The following is a 22,612-nucleotide window of genomic DNA, read 5'->3' as shown; positions in this document are numbered from 1 at the left end:
GGGCGCTGCGGGGCAGGTGGCTGGTTGTGTGGTGGCGCCGGGACTCAACCCAGCTTGAGCTGGATCACAGAGCGCCCAGCCCTAGCCCTTTTTTTCTTTTTTTCCTTCGCAGTACTGAGAACCCAGGGCATTCTACCTCCAAGCTATACCCTCAGCCCTATTTTTTTATTCTTTATTTGGAAACAGGGTCTCTCTGAGTTGCAAAGGGACTTACGAGGTAGCCGAGGCTGTCCATGAACTGCGATCCTCCTGTCTCAGCCTCTCAAATGTTGGGATTACAAGTGTGCGCCACCACGCCCAGCTAGCCCTTTATTTTTACTTAGTCGTTTGTGTATTTATTTATTTTGACACTGGGGCTTGAATTCAGAGGCATTCTACCTCTGGGTTAAACTCCAGCCCTTTTTACTTTTTTTTTTAATTTAAACTGTGAAACATCTCACTAAATTGCTGAGGTTGGCCTCAAACCTACGACCCTCCTGCCTCAGCCTCCCAAGTACTGGGATTACTGGCACATGCCACTGTGCCCGGCTGACATCATCTCACTTAAGATTCACTCTACGGTGACAGCAACCAAGACAATCTGGTAAAGGAGAGACAAGCAGATCCATGGGACAGAACAGAGAAACCAGAAATGGACGCATTTATACGATCTGTCGATTTCTTTAAGTGTACCCGGATAATTCAGTGCAGAAAGGAAGTGCATTTTCTGTCTTAATAAAAAGAATCCTGACCCCTATTTAACATCATAGACCATAAAGAGTTAATTCAAGATGGATCATAGATCTAAACAAAAAGTAAAACTATAACCTTCTAGAAGAAATCCCTGAGAATTATTTTGTGCCCTTGAAGTTAACAAAGATTTCTTAAACAATACACAGAAAATTCTAATAATAAAATATTGATGAGCCAGGCGTGGTGCCGCACGCTTCAAATCCCTGTACTTGGGAGGCTGAGGCAGGAGGATCACGGGTTAGCGGCCAGCCTCAGCTACTTAGCGAGGCCCTCTGCAACTTCGTGAGGCCTTGTTTCAAAATAAAGAGTTAAAAATAGGGCTGGGGGTGTAGCTCAGAGGTAGAATGTCCCTGGGTTCAATCCCCGGTACTGCAAATAAATAATTAATAATAATAATAATAATAATAATAATAGGGCTGAAGGTGTAGCTCAGAAGTAGAACATCCCTGAGTTCAGTTCCCAATACCAAAAATAAAACAAAATATTGATAAACTATATGTTACCCAAACTAAAATGTTTCATCACTTAAGTTATAGACTGGGGAAAAATCTTTACACACACACACACACACACACACACACACACATATATGGAGAGAACTTATAGTCATAATTTAAGAACTTCTACAACTCAAAAAAAAAAAAAAGACAAGCAGCCAGGCATGGTGGCTCACACTTATAATCCCAGCATTCAGAAGGCAGAGACCAGAGGATGGCGGTTCGTGGACAGCCTCAGCCACTTAGTGAGCCTCTTCACAATTCAAAAATTAAAAAATCAAAAAAAAAAATAGGGCTGTGGGTGTAGTTCAGAGGCAGAATGCCCCTGGGTTCCATTCCCGGTACCGAAAAAAAAAAAGACAAGCAACCCAATAAAAATAGACAGCCCTTTATAAAAGAAAATGCCAACACTTTAAAAGAAAATATCCAAATGGTCACTAAATGCAGGAAAAGTTGCTCAACATTATTAGTCATTAGAGAAATAAAAAATTTAAACCATAATGGCGTACCATTATATATCCATCATGGCTCAAAGGACAAGAAAAAACTACCACCACCACCAAAGGCTGGCAAGGATGTGGCGTGAATGAAGCGCTCATGTATTTTTTATGGTGCTATCAATACAGAAACTGACTGAGCGCTTTCTTTTTAAATTTAATCATAAACCTCCTGCTACCCCAGGACTCAGCAAGTTCACTCAGGTTTTTAGTCAAGAGGAATAAACATAGGTTCACAAAAAGATCTGTATAGAAATGTTCACAACATTTACAATATATTTGTATATATTATATTTTATATATTATAAGTATAATATATTTTAAATATATATTTATAATAACCAAACATTGAAAATACACCAAATCTTTTGACCTGGGCATGGTGGCACCTGCTTGTAATCCCAGTACTTGGGAGGCTGAGACAGGAGGGTTCGTGGCCAGCCTCTTAGTGAGACCCTGTTTCAAATAAAGAATTAAAAATAGGGCTGGGGCGGGGCATGGTGGCTCACGCTTGTCATCCCAGCACTCGGGAGGCTGAGACCAGAGGATCGCGGTTCGAGGACAGCCTCAGCTACTTAATGAGGCCTCCGCAACTCAGTGAGACCCTGTTTCAAAATAAAGAATAAAAAATAGGGTTGGGGGTGTAGCTTGGAGGTCAAATGCCTCTGAGTTTCATCCCCAGACCTGAAAAAAAAAAAAATAGGGCAGGGGGTGTAGCTTGGATGTAGAATGCCCCTGGGTACTGAATGCCCCAGTACTGAAAAAAAAAAAAAAAACACAAACCATGGTCCTTTTCTAGCTCGCCATGGTGGCTGCCGCCTGAGCGGCATCGCTGCTCCCGTCTCTTCCTCGCCCAGCGCCCCGCGGGCAGAGACTCCGCATCTTCCACTGTGTCCCTCCAGAAGCTGAACGTGCCCGCACACAGCAGGTGCCAAATAAACGTGCTTGCTGATAAGTGGATGTGATACTATATCTGCTCCCGGGGAGACCGCCTCCCTCCCCTCGGGGGAACCGAGCTCAGCACTGAGAGCTGGACAGCACCCGGGGGGAGGAGGGGGCGGCGGCCCGGGACCCTGCGCCCCACCGCTCCCGAGTCCCGGGAGCGCCCTGCCGGGTGGCGAGGACACCACGCCTGCCGTGCCAAGGCTGCTCGCCTTCCCTGACCCCGCGGCGCCCTCTGGGCTCTCGGGCGGCCCTGTGGCTTCTCGGGGGAAGGGGCGACTCACGCCTGCCCTCGGCCCTGCCTCCTCCTGCGGCCTCGTCCAGCCTCAGAGACGTGCGCACAGCTGGTGCTCTATTATTAGACACCAGCTGAGATGAAGGGGGCCGAGCTGATCACACACGTGCACGCCGCACTCTCCGCGCCTTCTCACGCTCCCGCACACTCCTTTCCTTTTTTCCCTTTTCCACAGGTACACACACATGCACACACACACGTGCGCACACATGCACACATACAGAATCTAAAGTTCCCACTTTATTCTCACAGAGCTTCTCTTCCCAAGAGTTCCAAATACAAATCCCAAATTTGAATCCAACTGGATTAACAAAATGCATGTACCCACCCCCAGGGAAATGTGATAATCCAGTTGGCCGGTGAGAGTCCCGCCCCATTCCCAAAGAGGGTTAGGCTGCAGCCCAGAACCCCAAGGCTCTGTGCAGGTGATAAGAGCAGCGAGCTTAGCCCAGCACCTGTAATCCCAGTACTTGGGAGGCTGAGACAAGAGGATTGCAGGTTTGGGGCCAGCCTCAGCAATTTAGGGAGGCCCTCAGCAACCTAGCAAGACCTTGTTTCAAAAAAAAAAAAAGATAAAAGGGAATGAGGGTGCAGCTCGGAGATAAAATGTCCCAGAGTTCAATCCTCAGTACCAAAAACAAAAACATGAGCCAGGTGTGGTGGCACATGCTTGCAATCCTGGTGCATGGGAGGCTGAGACAGAAGGATCACAAGCTCGAAGCTAGCCTCGGCTACTCAGGACCTCCCCAACTTAATAAGACCCTATTTCAAAATAAAGAATAAAAAATCAGACTGGGGATATAGCTCAGAGGTAGAATGCCCCTGGGTTCAATCCCCAGTACTACACACACACACACACACACACACACACACACACGACAGGATCTCACCCTGGTGCAGTGATGTGTGAATGTAATCCCAGTCCTGGGAAGCTGAGACGGGGGATCAGATTTGCAGACAGACTCCGCAACTTGAGGCCCTGGGCAACTTTGTGAAACCCTGCTTCCAACTAAAAAATAACATAAGGCTGGGGATATAGCTCAGAGGTAGAATGGCCCTGGGTTCCATGCCCAGTCACACACACACACACACACACACACACACACACACACACAGGCTCTAGGTAAACTGCCGAGGCTGGCTTCGAACCTGCGATCCACCTGTCCCAGCCTTTCAAGTAAAGTGTGCAAAGTCCAGGCACTTCCATCTCAACACTCTCCTGGCTTCCCGTGGCATGCATGCATTCACTCGCTCAATGCTCGTTGTACTGGGGGCGGAACCCAGAGGCTTTCTACCTCCGGGCTATACACCCAGCCCTATTTTTTATATTTTATTTGGAAACAGGGTCTCACTAAGTTGCTGAGAGCCTCACTAAGTAGCTGAGGCTGGCTTTGAACCTTGCGATCCTCCTGTCTCAGCCTCCCAAGCGTGGGGATTCCAAGCGTGCGCCACCACGCCCGGCTTAATTTTTATTTTGAAACAGAGCCTCGCTAGGTCACTGAGGGTCCTGCTAAGTGGCCTCGAGCCTGCGACCCTCCTGTCTCAGCCTCCAAGTCCCGGAACCACAGGAGCGCGCCACCACCCCAGCGCTTGTGTACATTTTGTGGCCTCCCGCGGGTGAGCCTTCTGGAGGGGGACTTTGTCCCATCCGTTGCTGCATCCCCGCGGCCCGCAACAGGAGCTGCGTGTCACTGGAACTGTTTTGGTGGATGGACAGATGGATAGATGGATGATGGACGGACGGGTGGATGGATGGATGGATAGATGTCACTTTGGAAAAGTGTCAGTTTTCCAAGAGAAATGAGGTTTCTTTCTCCGGAAAGAAACAGAAACGAGTTCCTAGAAGCCGAAACCAGCACTGTCCCCGCCCCCATGCCATGGCCTTCCCCGGGCCCACGTCTCTAGGGTGTAGAACACAGCCCAGGGGCCCAGGCCCAGGTCCATCCCGCAAAGGATGGAGGCTGCCGGCCTTGCCTCCCCAGGTCATTTCCTTTCTGAAGTCCGGGTTGGGGGAGCTTGCAATATGGGGGCCGGTGCCATGGGGGACGGGACGCCAGCTCAGACCCTTCTCCTAGACTCCTTCCATGCAGAGGGAAGAGTGGCTCAGTATCACCTGCTAGGCTGACAGCCACCTCCCGAGTCCCACTGGGCCGGCTGCGTGCGGCTCATCCTCGCCTCCTGCGCCACCCGCCCGAGGTTGCTCTGGCAACACCCTCTGCCCGCCCAGGAACAAGACCACAGCACAGGACCCGGGTGGCGGCGATGCTCTGGGCCAGGCCGCAGGACATGCGATGGCTTCGCCCCAGAAATGCCTTTCTCTATCCTTTGCAATACCTGCTCCCGCCAGCAGAGGGAGCCTTCCCCTGAATCCGGGCTAGCCTGGCCTCAAATGGCCGGCACCGCCCGCCATTTCTGGCTCACCGCCCGCTGCACTGATGAGCTGGAGCAAGGCTGGATGTACAAGAGAACTCTACCAACAACTTCCGCTAGTGTGGTACTGGAGACTGAACCAGGGCACTCCACCACCCAGCGACACCCCCAGCACTTTTTATTTTTATTTCATTTACACTTATTTTTACTTACACTTATTACTAAGGGTCTTGCTAAGTTGCTGAGGCTAGTCTTGAACCTGTGATCCTCCATGTGCCACCACGCCTAGCTTCCTACCAGTATCTTCTGACTCATGGCAGGATTTTCAGGCGCTTGGTCTGACCCTGACCCTCTGGCCACGGGAGGACAAAAGGGTTCACACCACCACTGGGCCCGATGGGCTCAGGGCTTTCCTGGAACATCCCCCTCACTTCTGCCCTGAGAGGAAGGGTCCTCGCTGGGCCCTTACAGCTCCCACCCCAGCACGAGAGCGAGTACCCAGCTGGTGGGGCGGTGGGCCAGCCTGACCTGCAGCCCGAGTCGCAGACCCACGCCGCCCTTCCGGGTAGCCGGATGGCTGAGGAGCCAGCCCGGTGAGGAGGTGGGGAGCCAGCTGAGGGCCCCGCCAAGAAGGCGCTCAGGCCAGCGGAGGGACGGAGCGGGCAGCCCCACGGCCGCGTCCACCTGGGATGCAGTCCCCATCCCAGCCCCCTTCTCAGGAGCTACAAGACACCAGGTCCAAAAGAAGGGCTTTTATTACAAAGGGCAGGGCAGGGCCTCGGATGGACTTAAATAAGGGGGACAGGCTGTCAGGAGCCAGCAGCGGGGGGCTCGGGGGCCCTGCGGAGGGGGATAATGCAGACGGAGTTGCGAGCCTCTTTGATCCGCCACCATCGGCCAAGCCTACGGAGGAGCAGGAGCAGTTGACAGGAGGAGCAGGAGCAGTTGACGGCCCAGGCACCAGCCCACCCGCCCGCGGCCTCGCCCAGGGACACGCATACCTGTGCTCCTGCCCCACTCCAGCCACCAGGAAGTCCCCGGTGCTGGAGAACTTGAGGCTGTTGATAAACCCCACCTGAGGAGAGAGGGGGACGGGGAAGACGTGAGGATACGCCTCTACTGCCTCTACTGCCTCCCGGCCGGCCTTGGGGTGAGAGCCCTCCCGGGCCAGCCTTTAGCCCTAGGGCCTCAGCCTCTGTGTCTGAGACGGGAGGTGGGCACCAGCCTGGCAGGGAGCCGGGGAGCAGAGCCTCGCTGGCTCCCGGCTGGGGGCGCTGGAGACCTCAGAACCGTCATCCCGGCCCCCGGCCTGCCCGCGTTCACTGAGGGACACCACCATCCTCAAGGCCGCCCACAGGGACACACACCCCAGCCTTGCTCCTGAGCCAGCACGAGCCACGCAGAGCCAGTCACCACACGGGACCGCCACCCTCTGCCCACAGCGTCCCGCCTTGTCCCCACACCCACAACAGCGCCTGGGTCGGGAGGGTGGAGGATGGGTTGGGGGTGAAGGGAGCGGTCCTGCCAGGCTGGGTGCCAGGAGCTGGCGCGGCCCGGATGAGAAGCCTCTGGCTGGAAGGAGGACATGCAAGAGCTCATTCCAGAGCCCGGCGCCGGGGAGGGGCTGCGCGTCCAAGTCCCACTCACCAGGGGGACTTCGTGGAGAAGGTCGAGCCGCCGGAAGCCTTCCCCGCACTGCCAGAGCCGCAGACGGGAATTGTGGGAGCCTGGGGGCAGGGAGATGGTGAGCAGCCCGCAGCAGCCCGCCCGCCTCCCTTCCTCCCACCTTGCGGGCCCCCACCTGTGGCCACGAGGTCAGTGTTGAGCAGGGCTGCCACGGACGATACCCAGAAGGGCTGCTCCAGGCCCGGCTCGCCCTGCAGCCCATGAGCGTCGCGATGCACCACCAGGGGCCGCTTCTTGGAGAGGCCCCACAGGGCCACAGAGCTGGAGACGACGGGGAGGGCCCTGGGTGAGGCCAGAGGCTGCCAAGGGCGTGGGCCAGGTCACGGCTCCCCGGCGAGGGGCCCTACGGCAAGCCCGGCATGGAAAGGCAGCTCTTACCCGTCGTCGGCGCCCGACACCATGTGTTCCTCATTGATGAGATGGATGCAGTCAATGGAGCCCCTGGAGAGACGGGACGTGAGGGGCGTGGCCCACACGCACCCCCAGATCCCAGAGCCACACCGGCTCGGCTCGGCAGGCCGCCTTACTGGTGGCCGTAGAAGACCAGCTGGGACTCCTCTGGGATCTTCCACACGCGCACGGTCCCGTCCCGGCCCCCCGCGGTCACGCAGCACTCCCGACTCAGCGCGTCCAGGGCAGCCACCGCATCCTGGTGCCCGAAGCTGGAGGGCGGGACGGAACGGGGCACGGGTCACAGGCGAGCTGCACAATCCCACACACGCCCGCCCGGGGCCCGCGTGGGCCCTCTGGGGAGCACACTCACAGCGTCTCCACATACGAGTTCTCGGCCACGTTCCACACCTTCACGGAGCGGTCGTGGGAGGTGCTGTAGAGCTGGTGTGTGCCTCTGCGGAACGCCAGCCCCTGGGGGCCGAGGGGAGAGGGCAGGAGGGCGCTGGACCACAGCAGGCAGGACGGAGGCCGGCCCGGGGAGGACTTCATGAAAGTGGGGCGCCTTCTCCAAGCCTTCCCCGGCCCCTAGCCTGCCTGTGTCCTCTAGGCACCACCCACTACCGCACAGTCCCAAGGACTGCACACCGGGGCCCCCGCCACACACGTCCTGTGTGGCCAGCCGCCCAGGAGGGTGGAGCCTCACCGACACAGCGTCCCGGTGGCCCGTGAAGGTGTACAGGTGCCGGCAGGTCTCGGCCTCCCAGATAAGGATGAGCTTGCTGCGGTCGCCCGAGGCCTGCGGGGACGAGGACGATGGCCGCGGGCACGCACCACCCACCCGGCCCGCCGCCTACCCGGGACCGACCGGCCTTACGAGGTACTTGCCATCGGAGGAGATGGCCATGCAGAGCACGTGGCTGCTGTGGCCGGGGGGCTGCCCCTCCGCGCCCTTCCTGACCCGAGGGATCACGTGCAGCTTCCGTCCTGTCTCCACGCTCCCTGCCACAGGGGGACAGAGGCCACTGTGATGGGGCCAGGGCCAGGGCCCTCCCCCAGGGGTGGCGTGGAGAAGGAGACTGGGGCCAGAGGGCCCAGTTCAGCCTCGGTCTCCTCATGTGCTGAGTGCAGGCAATGGACCCCACGAGGCCCCCAAAGGAGAGAGGCTACGACAGTGGTCTGGGGGCACAGGGGCAAAGCTCAGCAGGAGAGCGCTCGCCTGGCACACACAAGGCCTGGGTTCCACCCCCAGCACCACAAAAAACACCTTAGAAACCAAGTGCCCTGGGGCTGACAGTGTTACGGTCTTCCCGGGACCCTCGTGTGTGGATGAGGCCTGAGCTCAGCTGCGGAGGGCTGGGAGCCAGAGGCCCAGGGACTCAACCCCAGCTCTGTGCAGAGCCTCAAGCAAGTTCCAGCCCAAGTGCCCACCTGCACCTTCATCCCTGCTACACAAGCGTAAGTCCTCTCTCCCTGCTGCATGGAGTGGTGCTGGGGTTGAACCCAGGGGCATTCTACCTCTCGGCTACTCTCCCGGCCCTTTTTACTTTTCTTATTTTGAAACCCAGTCATGCTAAGTTGCTGAGGGCCTACGTGACTGAGGCTGGCCTTGAATCTGTGATCCTCCTGTCTCAGCCTCCCAAGTGCTAGGATTGCAGGTGCACTCCACCATGCCCAGCTCACCTCCCTGCCTCTGCTCAATGGTGTCCAGAGGCCGCGCTCATGAGCCCTGCTGCCCGGCATGAGCATCCACTGTCACCCAGGAAGCCCCTCTTGGTAGCAGCGTGCCTCCTGAGGCCTCCCCATCAGCGCTCGGTGTGCCCTGGCAGCCCGCCTCCCCAGACCTCCTCCGGGGTGTCCGCGGGGCCGCACCCCACCCAGCACCGCGCTCACACTTAATGATGCTGCAGTCTTTGGCTGCGGAGAAGATGGCCGAGTCATCAGGGGTGATGACCAAACACGTAATGGAGAGCTGGTGGCCCCGTAAAACTCGGATGTCGGACGGGGCCGGGGCCTGGATCTGGGCAGGTGGGGGCGGCGTCACTGCGGCTGGGCGTGACGGCGCTCCACTCCCTCCAGCCCCACAGCAGGGCTGCCCACTCACCTCCTTCGCCACCGACTTCTGCAGCCTGCCCCTCTGTTCCAGCTGCATGGACAACAGGAGAGGAGTGAGGCCTGGGGCGGGACCCGCCTCCCCCACCCCACACTCCCGACACTTACCACGTCCTCCTTCAGACGCCCCGCCACCTGGTCCTCCTCGAACTCCCGGGCCTCGGCCTTCTCCTCCTCTGCGCGGGACAGGCCAGGCCACATGACCCGAGGCTGCGGTCCCTCCCCTCCCATCCCACCCCTCCACCCCAGGGCTGGACCCAGGGGAGTTCAGGCTGCCTCGGCAGAGGAGGGGGAAGGTTGGACGGTCTCCTCCTGACCTATCAGAGCAGCCTAAAGCTTCCTGTAGGTCTGGTGTGCTCCAGGAGGCCCATGAGAGCTCCCAGTCACCACCACAAGGCACCTGGCACCGGCAGCCGCGGGTGGCATCAGGTGGCACCGAGAGGCGGGCTGCAGCAGAGGCCCTGGCCCGCCCGGCCTGCCTGGCTCACCTTGCTGCCGGAGCTGCTCAAGGTAGAGCTTGGCCAGGCGCAGCTTCTTCTCCTGCGCGGTCTCCTCCAGCTCCTCCGCCTCCTCCTCCTCCTCCTCGGTCCTTCTTGGAGGCAGGCTGTGAGCAGGAGGGACTGGGTTTCAGTTCCCCACCCACCCCTCTGGATGCCAGGACGGTGCCTCCTGACGAGTCCCCTGCTCAACCCTCCTGTCCCTGCTGGGCCTCAGAGCCCACGATTACAAACACAGAATTAGAGAAATGCCTTAGCAGATGGAAAACCCACCCAGGGGCTGGCAAACAGGAAAGCTGGCCCAAACCTCAAAGGTCACCATGAAATCATGACTCTGGGGTCAAAGAAGGTTCTACAGGTGTCCACGAGAAATCCGGCCAGGAACAAAAGGGTCAGGAATCAAAATGGCCTCAGACATCTCAATACCAACACATAGAAGAAGACCAAGGAGCTGCACATACGAGGCTCTGAAGGGAAAACCCAAGCCCCAGAGTGCCCTGTCAAGGAGTACCCAAGCTAGGCGTGGTGGTGCACACCTATAATCCCAGTACTTGGGAGGCTGAGACAGGAGGATTGCAGGTTCAAGGACGGCCTCAGAAAGTAGTGAGACTCACCAACCTAACAAGACCCTACTCCAAAATAAAAGTAAAATAGGGTTGGGGATATAGCTTGGAGGTAGAATGCCTCTGGGTTCAATCCCCAGTGCCACAAAAATAAATAAATAAAATAAAGGTATCACCAGGGGTAGGGGTGTAGCTCAGTGGTAGAGTGCTTGTCTAGCATGCACAAAACCCTGGGTTCCATCCCCAGCACCACACACACACACACACACACACGCCAGGCCAGATGGTGCACACCTATAATCCCAGTACTTGGGAGGCTGAGACAGGACGATGGAAGACTCGAGGCCAAACTTAGCAAGACCCTGTCTAAAATAAAAATAAGAAGGGCGGTGGGGCACAGCGATGCATGCCTATAACCCCGGTATTTGGGAGGCTGGGATGGGAGGATCACATGTTTGAGGCCAGAACTTGGTGAGGCCCTCAGTAACTTAGCAAGACTGCCAGCAACTTAGTGAGTCCCTGTTTCAAAATAAAGAAGGCTGGGGTATAGATAGAGGTGGAACGCCAGAAGATCCCACAGAGGACAGAACCCGGGGCTCCCAGGCCTGCAACCACCCCAGACATGGAGAGCAGCCGGCCTAACCTCATCCAAGGGTCCACAGAGCGGGCACACCAGGACCGCAGCGCCCTAGACTGAGCGCCCCAGACCACAGGAGGCCAAGCCCCGGGTGGACCCCAGCGGGTCCAGCACGGCCCTGCGGAGCCCTCCAAGTCCACGGTAGGGCCTTCCGAGAGCACTCACTTCACTCAAAGACAGCTCCTGCTCTGACCTGCTCCGGGGAGGCACAGGAAGGCCACGGGACTCGGAAACAGAAAATCCAGGCCGGCCCGCTCCCTCTGATCACTCGCCTGCAGACACCAGTCTCTGTCAAGCGCTTCAACTGTGCGTGACCTTGCCCGCCGCTTCCCCCAGAAGGGACCTTGGCAGCTCTCAGGAAAGCCCAGGCCAGACCAGGCCCCAGAGACCACTGAGCACCCACTACGGGGCCAGCCTTGGCCAACAGGGCTGGCACTGCCCCTCAACACCAAGGCCGGGGTTGCTACTCACTTGACCCAAACCCATCAATCTGCTGTTTCAAGATTCACTTAAGCCGGGCACGGTGGTGCACACTTGTAATCACAGTATTTGGGTGGCTGAGATAGAAGGATCACAGGTTGAAGGACAGCCTCAGTAAGTAGTGAGACTCATCACCTAGCAAGGCAGGCCAAGACCTGTTAAAAGCGTCGTGGTGGCGCACGCCTGTAATCCCAACATTGGGAGGCTGAGACAGGAGGATCGCGGTTCTCAGACAGCCTAAGCTGGTTTGTGAGGCCCTTTACAGCTCAGTGAGGCCCTATTTAAAAATAAGGAGTATAATATAGGGCTGGGGGGGTGTGGCTTGGAGGCAGAATGCCTTTGGGTTCCATCCCCAGTACCAAAAATAAATAAAAGGATCCAGGAAGGGCCCAGCCACCATACTTGTACTCCCAGCTACTCAAGAGACTGAGGCAAGAGATCAGCAGAGTTCAGGAGGCCGGGGCCATCCCAGGCAACACAGCCAAACACGTCTCAACTCAAAAGAATGGCGGAAGCCCAGGAATTGTGACATTGCGGGGAAACAGAACAAAGGGCCTTGCATCTTCTCCCCTTGCCTGTCAATCCAGCCCTGTCCAGAGCCTGGGAGGGCTCCAGGTCTCCCACGAAGCCTGGGGTCCTTCCCACTGAGACATCGCAGATGGGAAGAGACTCGGCAGGGCCACAAAATGCAGGAAAGAGCCACGATCTGAATGCCAAGTGCCGGCATCCTGGGTTCTCGCTCCAGCTCTGCCCGGACCCGGAGTCTTCCTCACCACGGGCCTCAGTTTCCCTTCCACTAAGCGCAAGGGCACAGCTCACCTCTCGCTCTCAGAGTCGCTGGAGATCTCCTCGTTCATCTTGCCGCCGCCCTTGGACTTGCCCCTGTCCCCCGCGGAGTCCGCCTGCGGGAAAGGCAAACAGGAAAGGGGAAGGGAAAGGAAGACCTTTCTTCGGCCACGGGTCCCGAACCCCTCCCCGGCCTAATCTAGGGCCCTCGAGAGCCCCGGGGCTGGGAAGAGCCGCGGCTCCGGGCCCCGCGCAGGGCTTGCCAGGATCTGGAGCGCGGAGGGACGAAGCGGGCTTTAGCTGAGGTCCTGGGCGAAGGGCTCGGGAGAGCCCCGGGTTCGGGAACGGATGCATGCTGTCCCCTAGCGAGACTGCCCGCGGCCCGTGGGAACGCCATGCTCACCTTTCGCCGCCGCTTGCTCGCCGCTGCGCCAGCCCCGGCCCGAGGGGCCGGCTTTCCGCGCTTACGAGCCGCCGCTGGGGTCGGCATGTTGGGATACTTTGCAGCCGCCTCTAGAGAGCTCACATGGAAGTTAAACCTATGGCCGCATGGCAAAGCCCCGCCCCCCGGGGGGCATCAGAGCGCGGCAGGCCCTACCTCCCATGTTTCTATTGGCTTTTCCAGCAGGCTCTGACACACCCCCAGCCGCCCATTGGATAGTCGCTCGTGACCACGTCTCCCAGGGCTCCAATAGGCCGAGACTTCCGGCCTGAGGCTGCTGCGCTTGCGCTCTGCTGCCGCCTGAGTTCTAGGGAGGAGTCGGGCCAGGAAGTCTTGCCTGTACTTACGCCACGTGGCCGCTGAGGGGCGCCAGAGGCGCGGTGTTCTGCGTTCTGGTCTACGACTCCTCCCCGTCTGGGGCGGGGCAGGAGTAAACTAGTTTGGCTCTAGAATACAGAAAGAGTATTCTGACCACCCTGGGGAGAGGGTGGCAGCGCGGGTACCAGGACCAAGGTACTGGGCAGTGAGAGATACTGCGTGCCCCAAACCTGATGACTGACAGCCTCCTGGGACTTGGATGCCCAGATCAGTGTCCCCTCATCCGAGCCAGTGATCTCAGCCTGCCCAGCCTCTGACTCACCCCACTGGTGGCCAAATAGCTGAAATTCTACACCGCCACCACCCACAGGCGCTTTCCCCTCCTCTAGTGATAGTCAGGAATCCCCTCCCTAAGTCAAGCCTGAGGCTCACAGAGGACGGCTAGAGAGGACCCCAGACCTGCCACTGCCCTGGGAGGGGCACACAGCGCTCCTGGTGCCAGGCAGGGCTGGCACCACCTCTCCCAGTTTCCTGCTTGTCTTAGGTGAGTGTCCTGTGGCCCACTCACAACCCCCTGTGGGGGTGGGGTGGGGCGGGGCGGGGCAGGCAGGCGGTGGAACTGGCCCCTGACCTCTGGCAGTTCCAGGCCACGGATCTGGAACCCTGGCCCACGCCCCAGAACTATTAAGTGCGTTAGGAAGAGGTTTTCGCACCCCAGGGTCACAAGCTTTAGAGAGAGCACCCTGGGCCTAAGGTGCTGCCCAGCCTCCCCCACAGCCCAGTGACTCACCCTGCAGCCCCAACAGATGGGAGCCGGCTGGCCGGGGCAGAGGGTGTGTGCGGAGTAGGGAGGGGCCCTGAAGCCCAGGGGACACCCTCCTTTCGCTTTTCCTATCACCCAGGACCTGAGAGCTGTGGAGACCGGGAGCCAGCCTGCCTGGCAAGGGGCTGACCGGCCGGGTCCTGACCTTGCCCTGTGACGGGGAGAGGGGCATATCTCAGGTACAGAGAGCCACTTTAGTCCCCGGCTAGAAATGGGGCCAGTGTGGGCAGGAGGAAGTAACAGGTGTCGCTCAAAGGGCAAGACCAGGCTGGGCCAAGATGGCACCCGGAGGCTGGGTTGAGCATGAAGACCTGACAACCCCGCTCCTGTGCCCCAGGACAGCCATGGCTCCAAAGCACCGGCCCAGACAGAGAGCCCCAAAGAGGAAGGGACTACAAGGGCCCGGGGAGGAGGACAACTTCCGCTCCGCCGCCGAAGCCCTCAGGGCCGCACCCGCAGAGAAGCGCGTAATCCGTGTGGACCCCCCGTGTCCACTCAGCAGCAACCCCAGGACCCAGGTGAGCCGCAGCCCCAGCGTGCCGGAGCAGGACAGGGGTGCCCCTGGCCCTTGGGGGATCAGCTGTGGCCAGGGAACCCCAGAGCAAGGCCATGTCTTCCTGACACCACAGAGGTCAAGGCTGTATCCCATCAGGTCTTGGCAGGCAGGCTTCCCCACCCACTCCAAGAAGGGTTCTGACTTCCTGAGTGACCCCGGAGCTCGCCTGGGTCCCCTCAGACCAACCCTCAGAGCAGGGCCACGTCTCCCTTAGATTCCCCCCATCAGGGCACAGCTGTGTCCTCCCAAAGCCCCTGCCCCCATGCCAGGCTCAGCCTGTGCTCCCCTGTGCCCCTAGGGCAGGACCATCGCCCTCCACCCCCAGTAAAGGGCTCCCTCTAGCTGGGCGTGGTGGTGCATGCTTGTAATCCCAGTACTTGGGAGGCTGAGACAGGAGAATCAGGGTTCATGGCCAGCCTGAGCTATTTAGTGAGGCCTTCCGCAATTTAGTGAGACCCTGTTTCAAAATAAAAGAATAAAAAAATTGAGCCAGGCATGGTGGTGCATGCTTGTAATCTCAGCCCATGGGAGGCTGAGACAGGAGGATTGCACAGGTTTGAAGCCAGCCTCAGCTACTTAGTGAGGCTCTCAGCCACTTAGTGAGACCCTGTTTCCAAACTAAAAAAAAAAATTTTGCAGGTCTGGGGGTGGAACCCAAGGGGCATTCGACCTCCGAGCTATACCTCCTGCCCTATTTTGTATTCTTTATTTTGAAACAGGGTCTCACTGAGTCACAGAGGACCTCACTAAGTAGCTGAGGTTGTCCGCGAACTGCAATCCTCCGGTCTCAGCCTCCCGAATGCTGGGATTACAAGCATGTGCCACCATGCCCGGCTCAAATAAAATATTTTAAAAATAGGTCTGGGAGCATAGCCCAGAGCCAGAAAGCCTCTGGGTTCCGCCCCCAGTACCACCAAAAACAACAAAAAAAATCTGGCTGGGGGTGTAGCTTGGAGATAGAATGCCCCTAGGTTCAATCCCCAGCACAACAAATAATTAATAATAATAATAATAATAATAATAATAATAATAATAAGGCTCCCTCTGCTGCCCCAGAGGGTGTTCAGCCAGGCGCCCACACACCCACACGCGCCCCCTCTGCCCAGGTTCACGGGGATTACGACTGCACGCTGAACCAGACCAACATCGGGGACAACCACAACAAGTTCTACATTATCCAGCTGCTGGAGGACGGCGGCCGCTTCGCCTGCTGGAACCGCTGGGGCCGCGTGGTGAGGGCCCTGCCGCCCGCCACCGCTCCCTGCCCCGCCCCTGCCCCGCGCCTCCAGCCGCCCCAGGGATACTGGGCCCGGGTCTGGCCGCACACGGAGGCAGCCCAGCGTTGAGGGTGGGCACCCTGGTGGCTGTCACCCGCAGGGAGAGGTGGGCCAGTCAAAGCTCAGCCACTTCAGCTCCCTGGACGACGCAAAGAAGGACTTCGAGAAGAAATTTCGGGAGAAGACCAAGAACAGCTGGGCGGAGCGGGACCACTTTGTGGCCCACCCCGGCAAGTACACGCTCATCGAAGTGCAGCCCGGGGCCGAGGCCACGGAGGCCGTGGTGAAGGTCAGGAGGCTGAGCCGGGAGGCTCCCGCTGCCCCGCTCTGCAACCTCCCCTCCCGCTCTGCCTCGGTCTGGCCAGTCTGAGGCCCCCACCCCACCGCCACTCTCTTCCCAGGTGGACGGAGGGCCAGGAAGGGTCGTGGCTAAGCTCGTGCAGCCCTGCTCCCTGGACCCCGCGACGCAGAAGCTCGTCTCCAACATCTTCAGCCAGGAAATGTTTCAAAACGCCATGGTCCTCATGAACTTGGGTGCGGGGCAGGGCCAGGCAGGGTGGCAGGGCCTTGGCGTGGCCGGCTGCAGGCCGAGTCACCCCGTGCTTCCCCCACGCCCCAGACGTGAAGAAGATGCCCCTGGGCCAGCTGAGCAAGCTGCAGATCGCACACGGCTTCGAGGCCCTGGAGGCGCTGGAGGCGGCCCTGCGGGACCCCGGCGAAGGCCAGAGTCTGGAGGACCTCTCCTCCCGCTTCTACACCGTCATCCCGCACAACTTCGGCCGCAGTCGGCCCCCGCCCATCAACTCCCCCAAACTCCTGCAGGCCAAGAAGGACATGCTGCTGGTGAGGGAGACCGGACAGCTGGGCACGGGATGCGAGGGACAGCTGGCCGAGAAGGCCCCGGGATGGACTGTGGTGGGCAGGGCCGGGCCAGATGGGCAGAGGGCGCAGGATGGACAGGTGGACAACAGGTGGGGTGACTGTGGGACCAGACACTTGGGAAAGGAGGGGGAGGCCGGAGGTCTGGTGGGCTGACGCTGCTGGTGTCGGCTTCGTAGGTGCTGGCGGACATCGAGCTGGCTCAGACCCTGCAGGCAGCCCCCGAGGGAGAGGAGAAAGTGGAGGAGGTACCACACCCACTGGACAGAGACTACAGGCTCCTCAAGTGCCAGCTGCAGCTGCTGGACTCTGGAGCACCTGAATATAAGGTGACTGCGAGCCGGGCACGGTGCTGGCTGCCTGTAATCCTAGTACTTGGGGAGGATCCTGGTCTGCGGACAGCCTCAGCTACTACTTAGTGAGGCCCTTTGCAACTTAGTGAGAATAAAAAAAACCGGGCGTGGTGGCACACGCTTGTAATCCCAGCATTTGGGAGGCTGAGACCAGAGGATCGTAGTTCACGGCCAGCCTTGGCTACTTAGTGAGGCCCTCTGCAACTCAGTGAGACCCGGTTTCAAAATAAAGAATAAAAGATAGGGCAGGGGGTATAGCTCGGAGGTTGAATGCCCCTGGGTTCCATCCCCAGACCCTCACCCCAAAAAAAGAAGAAAAAAAAATACATCCCCGGTACCGCAAAAAATAAATAAATAAATAATAAATTAAATAAAATAAGGCTGGGCATGTAGCTCAGAGGCCGAATGCCCTGGGTTCAACACACACACACATGCACGCACGTGGGCACACACACACACACACACACACACACACACACACACACACACGGGCTGGGCTTGCAGAGGGAGTCCCTCTGGCCACCTGTCCTCAAGGCCCCACAGGCGTCCTGGCCTGGCCTTCTCTCCCTGTGTCTCTGCAGCCTGAGACGAGCTCTGGCCCCCAGAGGGGATGGGTCTAGGACCCCCCCCCCAACCCAGCCTCTACTCCCTTGCAGCTGGTACAGACCTACCTGCAGCAGACTGGAGGCGACCATAGGCTCCCCGCCCTGCAGCACGTTTGGAAAGTGAACCGGGAAGGCGAGGTGAGGGAGACCGGCCCTGCCCCGCCACCCCGTCAAAGGGGCGAGAGCCTTGCCTCATCTGCCTCTCGGCCAGCTGGCCCAGCAGCCCTGCCTGTGTGAGCGGCCAGGCGCCCTCCCAGGCCATCCCTCCATCCCCAGGCGCCCTCCCCGGCCATCCAGGCCCACTCCGCTCTCCCCTACCCAGGCAGTGAGGTTCCAGGCCCACGCCAGGCTGGGTAACCGGCGGCTGCTGTGGCACGGCACCCACGTGGCCGTGGTGGCTGCCATCCTGACCAGCGGGCTCCGAATCATGCCACATTCCGGTGGCCGCGTGGGCAGGGGCATCTACTTCGCCTCGGAGAACAGCAAGTCAGCTGGCTACGGTGAGCGGCGAGCGCCGGGCGGGAGCTCCCTGGACCTGAGCCAGCACCCTTTAAAGGGGTACTGAGTGCTGAGTGGCCGTCCTGGGGCTTGGAGGAACTCAGAGGAGGCTCCCAGAGAAGGTGAGACAGACCGGATGGGTGCAGCAAGGGAGAGCAAAAGAGGAAGCTTCGGGTAAGGGGGAGGCCCAGAGGCGGCGGCAGGTTGTGACCCCCCAAACCAAGGCTGGGGGCTCAAGACCCCAGAGAACGCTGAAAAGCACAGCTGGACGTGTGCACAGCGGGACCTCAGTGGCAGAGGCTGAGCGAAGTCAGTGGAGGCTGAAGGCTGCGGGGAGGCCGTCCTTGCACTCGGGCCAGGCGTCCAGCCCAGGGCCATGGGGGTGGAGGGACAGAGCCCAAGAGGCGTCTATGGGAGGGTCAGAGGGTCCCCCGTGCATTCTGAGCTCGTGGCCAGGCCTGTCCTCGCCGAAGAGACCTCCCCAGACCTGCTCTGAGCTCAGCCCAGGCCGTCCCCTTCATAGGAGGCCACCACCACCTGTCCAAGGTTCGTCCAGATGGAGCTGAGGCTCTGAGAATGCTCAGGACTCGGGAGAGCCGAGCCTAAGAAAGAGCGGCTTTGAGCCAGGCTCACTTGCAGTTCTCGGGAGGCTGGGACAGGAGGATCACAGGTTTGAGGCCAGCCTCAGCAACTTAGCAAGACCCTACCCCTGGAAACTTAGCAAGACCCTGTTTCAAAGTAAAAAATAAAAAGGGCTGAGGATGTAGCTCAGAGGTAGAACACCCCTGGGTTCCATTCCCAGTGCCCCCAAAAAAGAAAAAGTGGCTTTGGAGCAGGGTGTGGTGGCACACGCTTATAATCCCACAACCTGAGACACTGAGACAGGAGGATCACAGATTTGAGACCAGCCTCAGCTACTTAGCAGGACCCTCAGCAACTCAGTAGGACCCTGTTTCATAGTAAAAAATCAAAAGGAAGTGGGGCGTGGTGGGCACACTTGTAATCTCAGAATTTGGGAGGCTGAGACAGGAGGATCGCGACTCGTGGACAGCCTCAGCTACTTAGTGAGGCCCTTTGCAACTCAGTGAGACCCTGTTTCAAAATATAAAATAAAAGCCGGGCGTGGTGGCGCACGCTTGTAATCCCCGTGCTTCAGAGGCTGAGACAGGAGGATCGCGCAGGTTGGAAGCCAGCCTCAGCTACTTAGTGAGGCTCTCAGCAACTTAGTGAGACCCTGTTTCCAAATAAAATCTGGGAATATATCCCAGAGGTAGAAATCCTCTGGGTTCTACCCCCAGTACCACAAATATGTGTGTGTGTGTATCTATTTGTATATGTGTGTATATGTATATGTGTGTATATATATGTAATAATATATTACATATATATGTAATTTATTACATATAAATACATATATTATAATATATGTGTATATATAATACATATAATATGTAATATATTATGTTACATATATATGTAATATTATTACATATATATACACATATACATATATTACATATATATACATATATAATAATATATATTATATATATATATATATATATATATATATATATATATATATATATTAGGGCTAGGGATTTAGTTCAGAGGTAGAATGCCCCTAGATTCCATCTCCAGTACCACAAAAAATAAAATAAAATAAAAAGGCCTGGGAGCCAGGCACAGTGGCACATGCCTATAATCCCAGTACTTGAGAGACTGAGAGAGAAAAGACCACAAGTTCGAGGACAGCCTCAGCAACTTAGCAAGGCCCTCAGAACTTTAGTAAGATCCTATTAAAAAAAAAAAAATAGGGCTGAGGTAGTAGCTCAGAGGTACAATGTCCCTGAGTTCAATCCCTAGTACAAACAAAATAAATAAGATAGGGCTAGGGGTGTGGCCTGGAGGTAGAATGTCCCTGAGTTTAATCCCCAGTAACACATGCGCACACACACACACACACACACACACATACACACATACGCTCACACATACTCACACTCACATGCTCACACACACACACGCTCGCACACACTCACACTCTTACACACACGCTCTCACACGCTCACACACATACACACACACACTCAGATGTGGCTTTGGTGCCAAGGGAGCCCAGGGGGAAGGACTTGAACAGCAAGTCAGCGCAGCAGACCAAAGAGCCGGGTTTGGTCACAGGGACGTCGCTGCCTGGCTCTTAGCACAGACCTGCGGGTCCTGGCTGCGGGGAGGGAGGAGAGGTGTGCAGGAAGGCCGGCCTAGCACTGCCGCGCACTCGGGCCGGGGTCTGCGCTGGCCCGCTGAGCCCCTCTGTCCTCCAGTTACCACCATGCGCTGCGGGGCCCACCAGGTGGGCTACATGTTCCTGGGTGAGGTGGCCCTGGGCAGAGAGCATCATATCACCACGGATGAGCCCAGCCTGAAGCGCCCACCCCCCGGCTTCAACAGTGTCGTCGCCAGAGGCCGCATGGAGCCTGGTGAGCCCGGGAAGCCGGACAGGCCTGAGGACAGCCCTGGGGCTGAGGTGGGGACGGGGACATTTGCAGAGAGGAGGTGAACAGGGAGGGGGCTGTGGGGAGGGACATAAAGAAGCAGCCTTCGGAGCCAGGCGTGGTGGGCACGCTTGTAATCCCAGCATTCGGGAGGCTGAGACAGGAGGATCGCAGTTCGTGACAGCCTCAGCTTCTACTTACTGAGGCCCTCTGAAACTCACTGAGATCCTGTTTCAAAAATAAAGAATAAAAAATAAGGCCGGGAGTCAGGCATAGTGGGGCCCGCTTGTAATCCCAGCATTCAGGAGGCTGAGACAGGAGGATTGCAGGTTCACAGACAGCCTCAACTACTTAATACTTAATGAGGCCCTTTGCAATGCAGTGAGACTTTGTTTCAAAATAAGGAATAAAAAATAGGGCTGGGGGTGTAGTTCGGATGTAGAATGCCTCTGGGTTCCATCCCCAGTGTCTAAAAAAAAGAGTGGCTTCATTCAACGACTGAATATTGAAGTAGGGGTTTCCCAGAGAGAAGTGGGGGCTATTCCAGGCAGAAGCCCAGACCTGTACAGCAGCTTAGAGCAGAGGGAACAGGCCCTGCTAGCAATCCAGCGTCCTTGCTGTGCCTTACAGACCCAACCCAGGACATCGAGCTGGAGCTGGACGGCCAGCAAGTGGTGGTGCCCCAGGGCAGGCCGGTGCCGCGCCCAGAGTTCAGCAGCTCCCACTTCTACCAGAGCGAGTACCTTATCTACCAGGAGAGCCAGTGCCGCCTGCGCTACCTGCTGGAGGTTCACCTCTGAGCGGCCTGCAAGGGGCTGACTGTGGTCACCACGCTTCCTCCCCACCTCTGGTCCCTCCCAAATCACGCCTTATGGGGTTTTTTCTGAAGGATATAATACATGCACCTGCGATCCCAGCTACTCAGGAGGCTGAAGCCAGAGAATCGTTTAAGCCCAGGAGTCAAGGCTGGCCAGTGCAAGTGTGAGTCTTGTCTCCAAAACTATATACAATACATGTGCCAAGTAACAATGTTTGGGTCAGCTATGGTTTGCATGCAGTGATGGCCCCTTAAGATTATGTTGCCTGGAGACATTGTGGCCGTCTGATATGTGGGAATAAACTAGGCATATGTACATGATGAGGAAATTGCCTAATGACATGTTTTGACATGTTTCTGAGAAAGTATCCTTGTGTGTGTGCCCGAGGTGTGAGTGTGTGTGTGTGTGTGTGTGTGTGTGTGTGTTTTACTGGGGATTGAACCCTGGGGCATTTGACCTCTGAGCTATACCCTCACCCTGGTTTTGTTTTTTATTTTGAAACAGGGTCCCCCTAAACTACAGCATGCTGGCCTTGAAACACGGCCAGCCCGTTGTTAAATGACCAGGGGCTGTATGCTGTCACTACCTGTGAATACCTTGAGCTTTTTCCTCCTGTCTAACTGAATTTTGTATTCTTTAACCCACATCTCCCCAGTCGCACTTCACTCACAACCCCTGGTAACCCCTGTACGTGTGTGTGTGTGTGTGTGTGTGTGTGTGTGTGTGTGCGCCGAAAGCCAACTCAGTCCAATCGGGGCGCAAGTCCACTCGCGGTCAAGAATCTCAGCAAAGATGGGGAAGGATAGAGTGAAGTACTGCAGCCTCTTATCTGCGGTGATTCTTTCCCTTCTAGGGACTAAATTTCTTTAAGTCCCTAGTGACGGCGCTTTTAGAAAGAACCTGATATGGACAAGAGCCTTTTGAGCTAATGACACTTTATTACAAGAACCCCGAAAAATGTATACCCTTCACCAGTAAAGTTAATGTGTGTGTGTGTGTGTGTGTGTGTGTGTGTGTGCACGCATGTGTGTTTTACTGGGGATGGGACCCAGGGCATCCTACCA

The 22,612-nt window shown here is 57.3% G+C and overlaps 2 protein-coding genes across 2 annotated transcripts; one reads left to right on the top strand and one right to left on the bottom strand.

Annotated features, from left to right (window-relative positions):
- Positions 1-6,142: 6,142 nt before the first annotated feature.
- Positions 6,143-12,974, bottom strand: RRP9 (ribosomal RNA processing 9, U3 small nucleolar RNA binding protein; the record flags this gene model as incomplete). Its single annotated transcript, XM_080695444.1, has 15 exons — positions 6,143-6,236; positions 6,335-6,408; positions 6,981-7,060; positions 7,135-7,280; positions 7,398-7,460; positions 7,547-7,681; positions 7,783-7,883; positions 8,116-8,208; positions 8,287-8,411; positions 9,303-9,429; positions 9,514-9,555; positions 9,630-9,697; positions 10,010-10,125; positions 12,518-12,600; positions 12,888-12,974. The coding sequence occupies 15 exons, from the start codon at positions 12,972-12,974 to the stop codon at positions 6,143-6,145; spliced, it is 1,434 nt and encodes a 477-aa protein (XP_080551570.1).
- A 1,304-nt stretch (positions 12,975-14,278) lies between these two features.
- PARP3 (poly(ADP-ribose) polymerase family member 3) lies at positions 14,279-21,530 on the top strand (the record flags this gene model as incomplete). The annotated part of the gene is given in 12 exon segments (XM_080696628.1): positions 14,279-14,287; positions 14,405-14,445; positions 14,447-14,585; positions 15,730-15,855; positions 16,001-16,189; positions 16,302-16,434; positions 16,520-16,743; positions 16,959-17,108; positions 17,789-17,875; positions 18,060-18,237; positions 20,560-20,715; positions 21,361-21,530. Coding segments are annotated over 12 exon segments (1,602 nt in total).
- Between the last annotated feature and the right edge of the window lie 1,082 nt (positions 21,531-22,612).

This window comes from Muscardinus avellanarius (genome assembly GCF_963383645.1).
Source record: "Muscardinus avellanarius genome assembly, chromosome: 5".
Classification (NCBI taxonomy): domain Eukaryota; kingdom Metazoa; phylum Chordata; class Mammalia; order Rodentia; family Gliridae; genus Muscardinus; species Muscardinus avellanarius.
The sequence above is the reverse complement of the archived record's forward strand: the minus strand, read 5'-3'. Positions and strand labels throughout refer to the sequence as shown.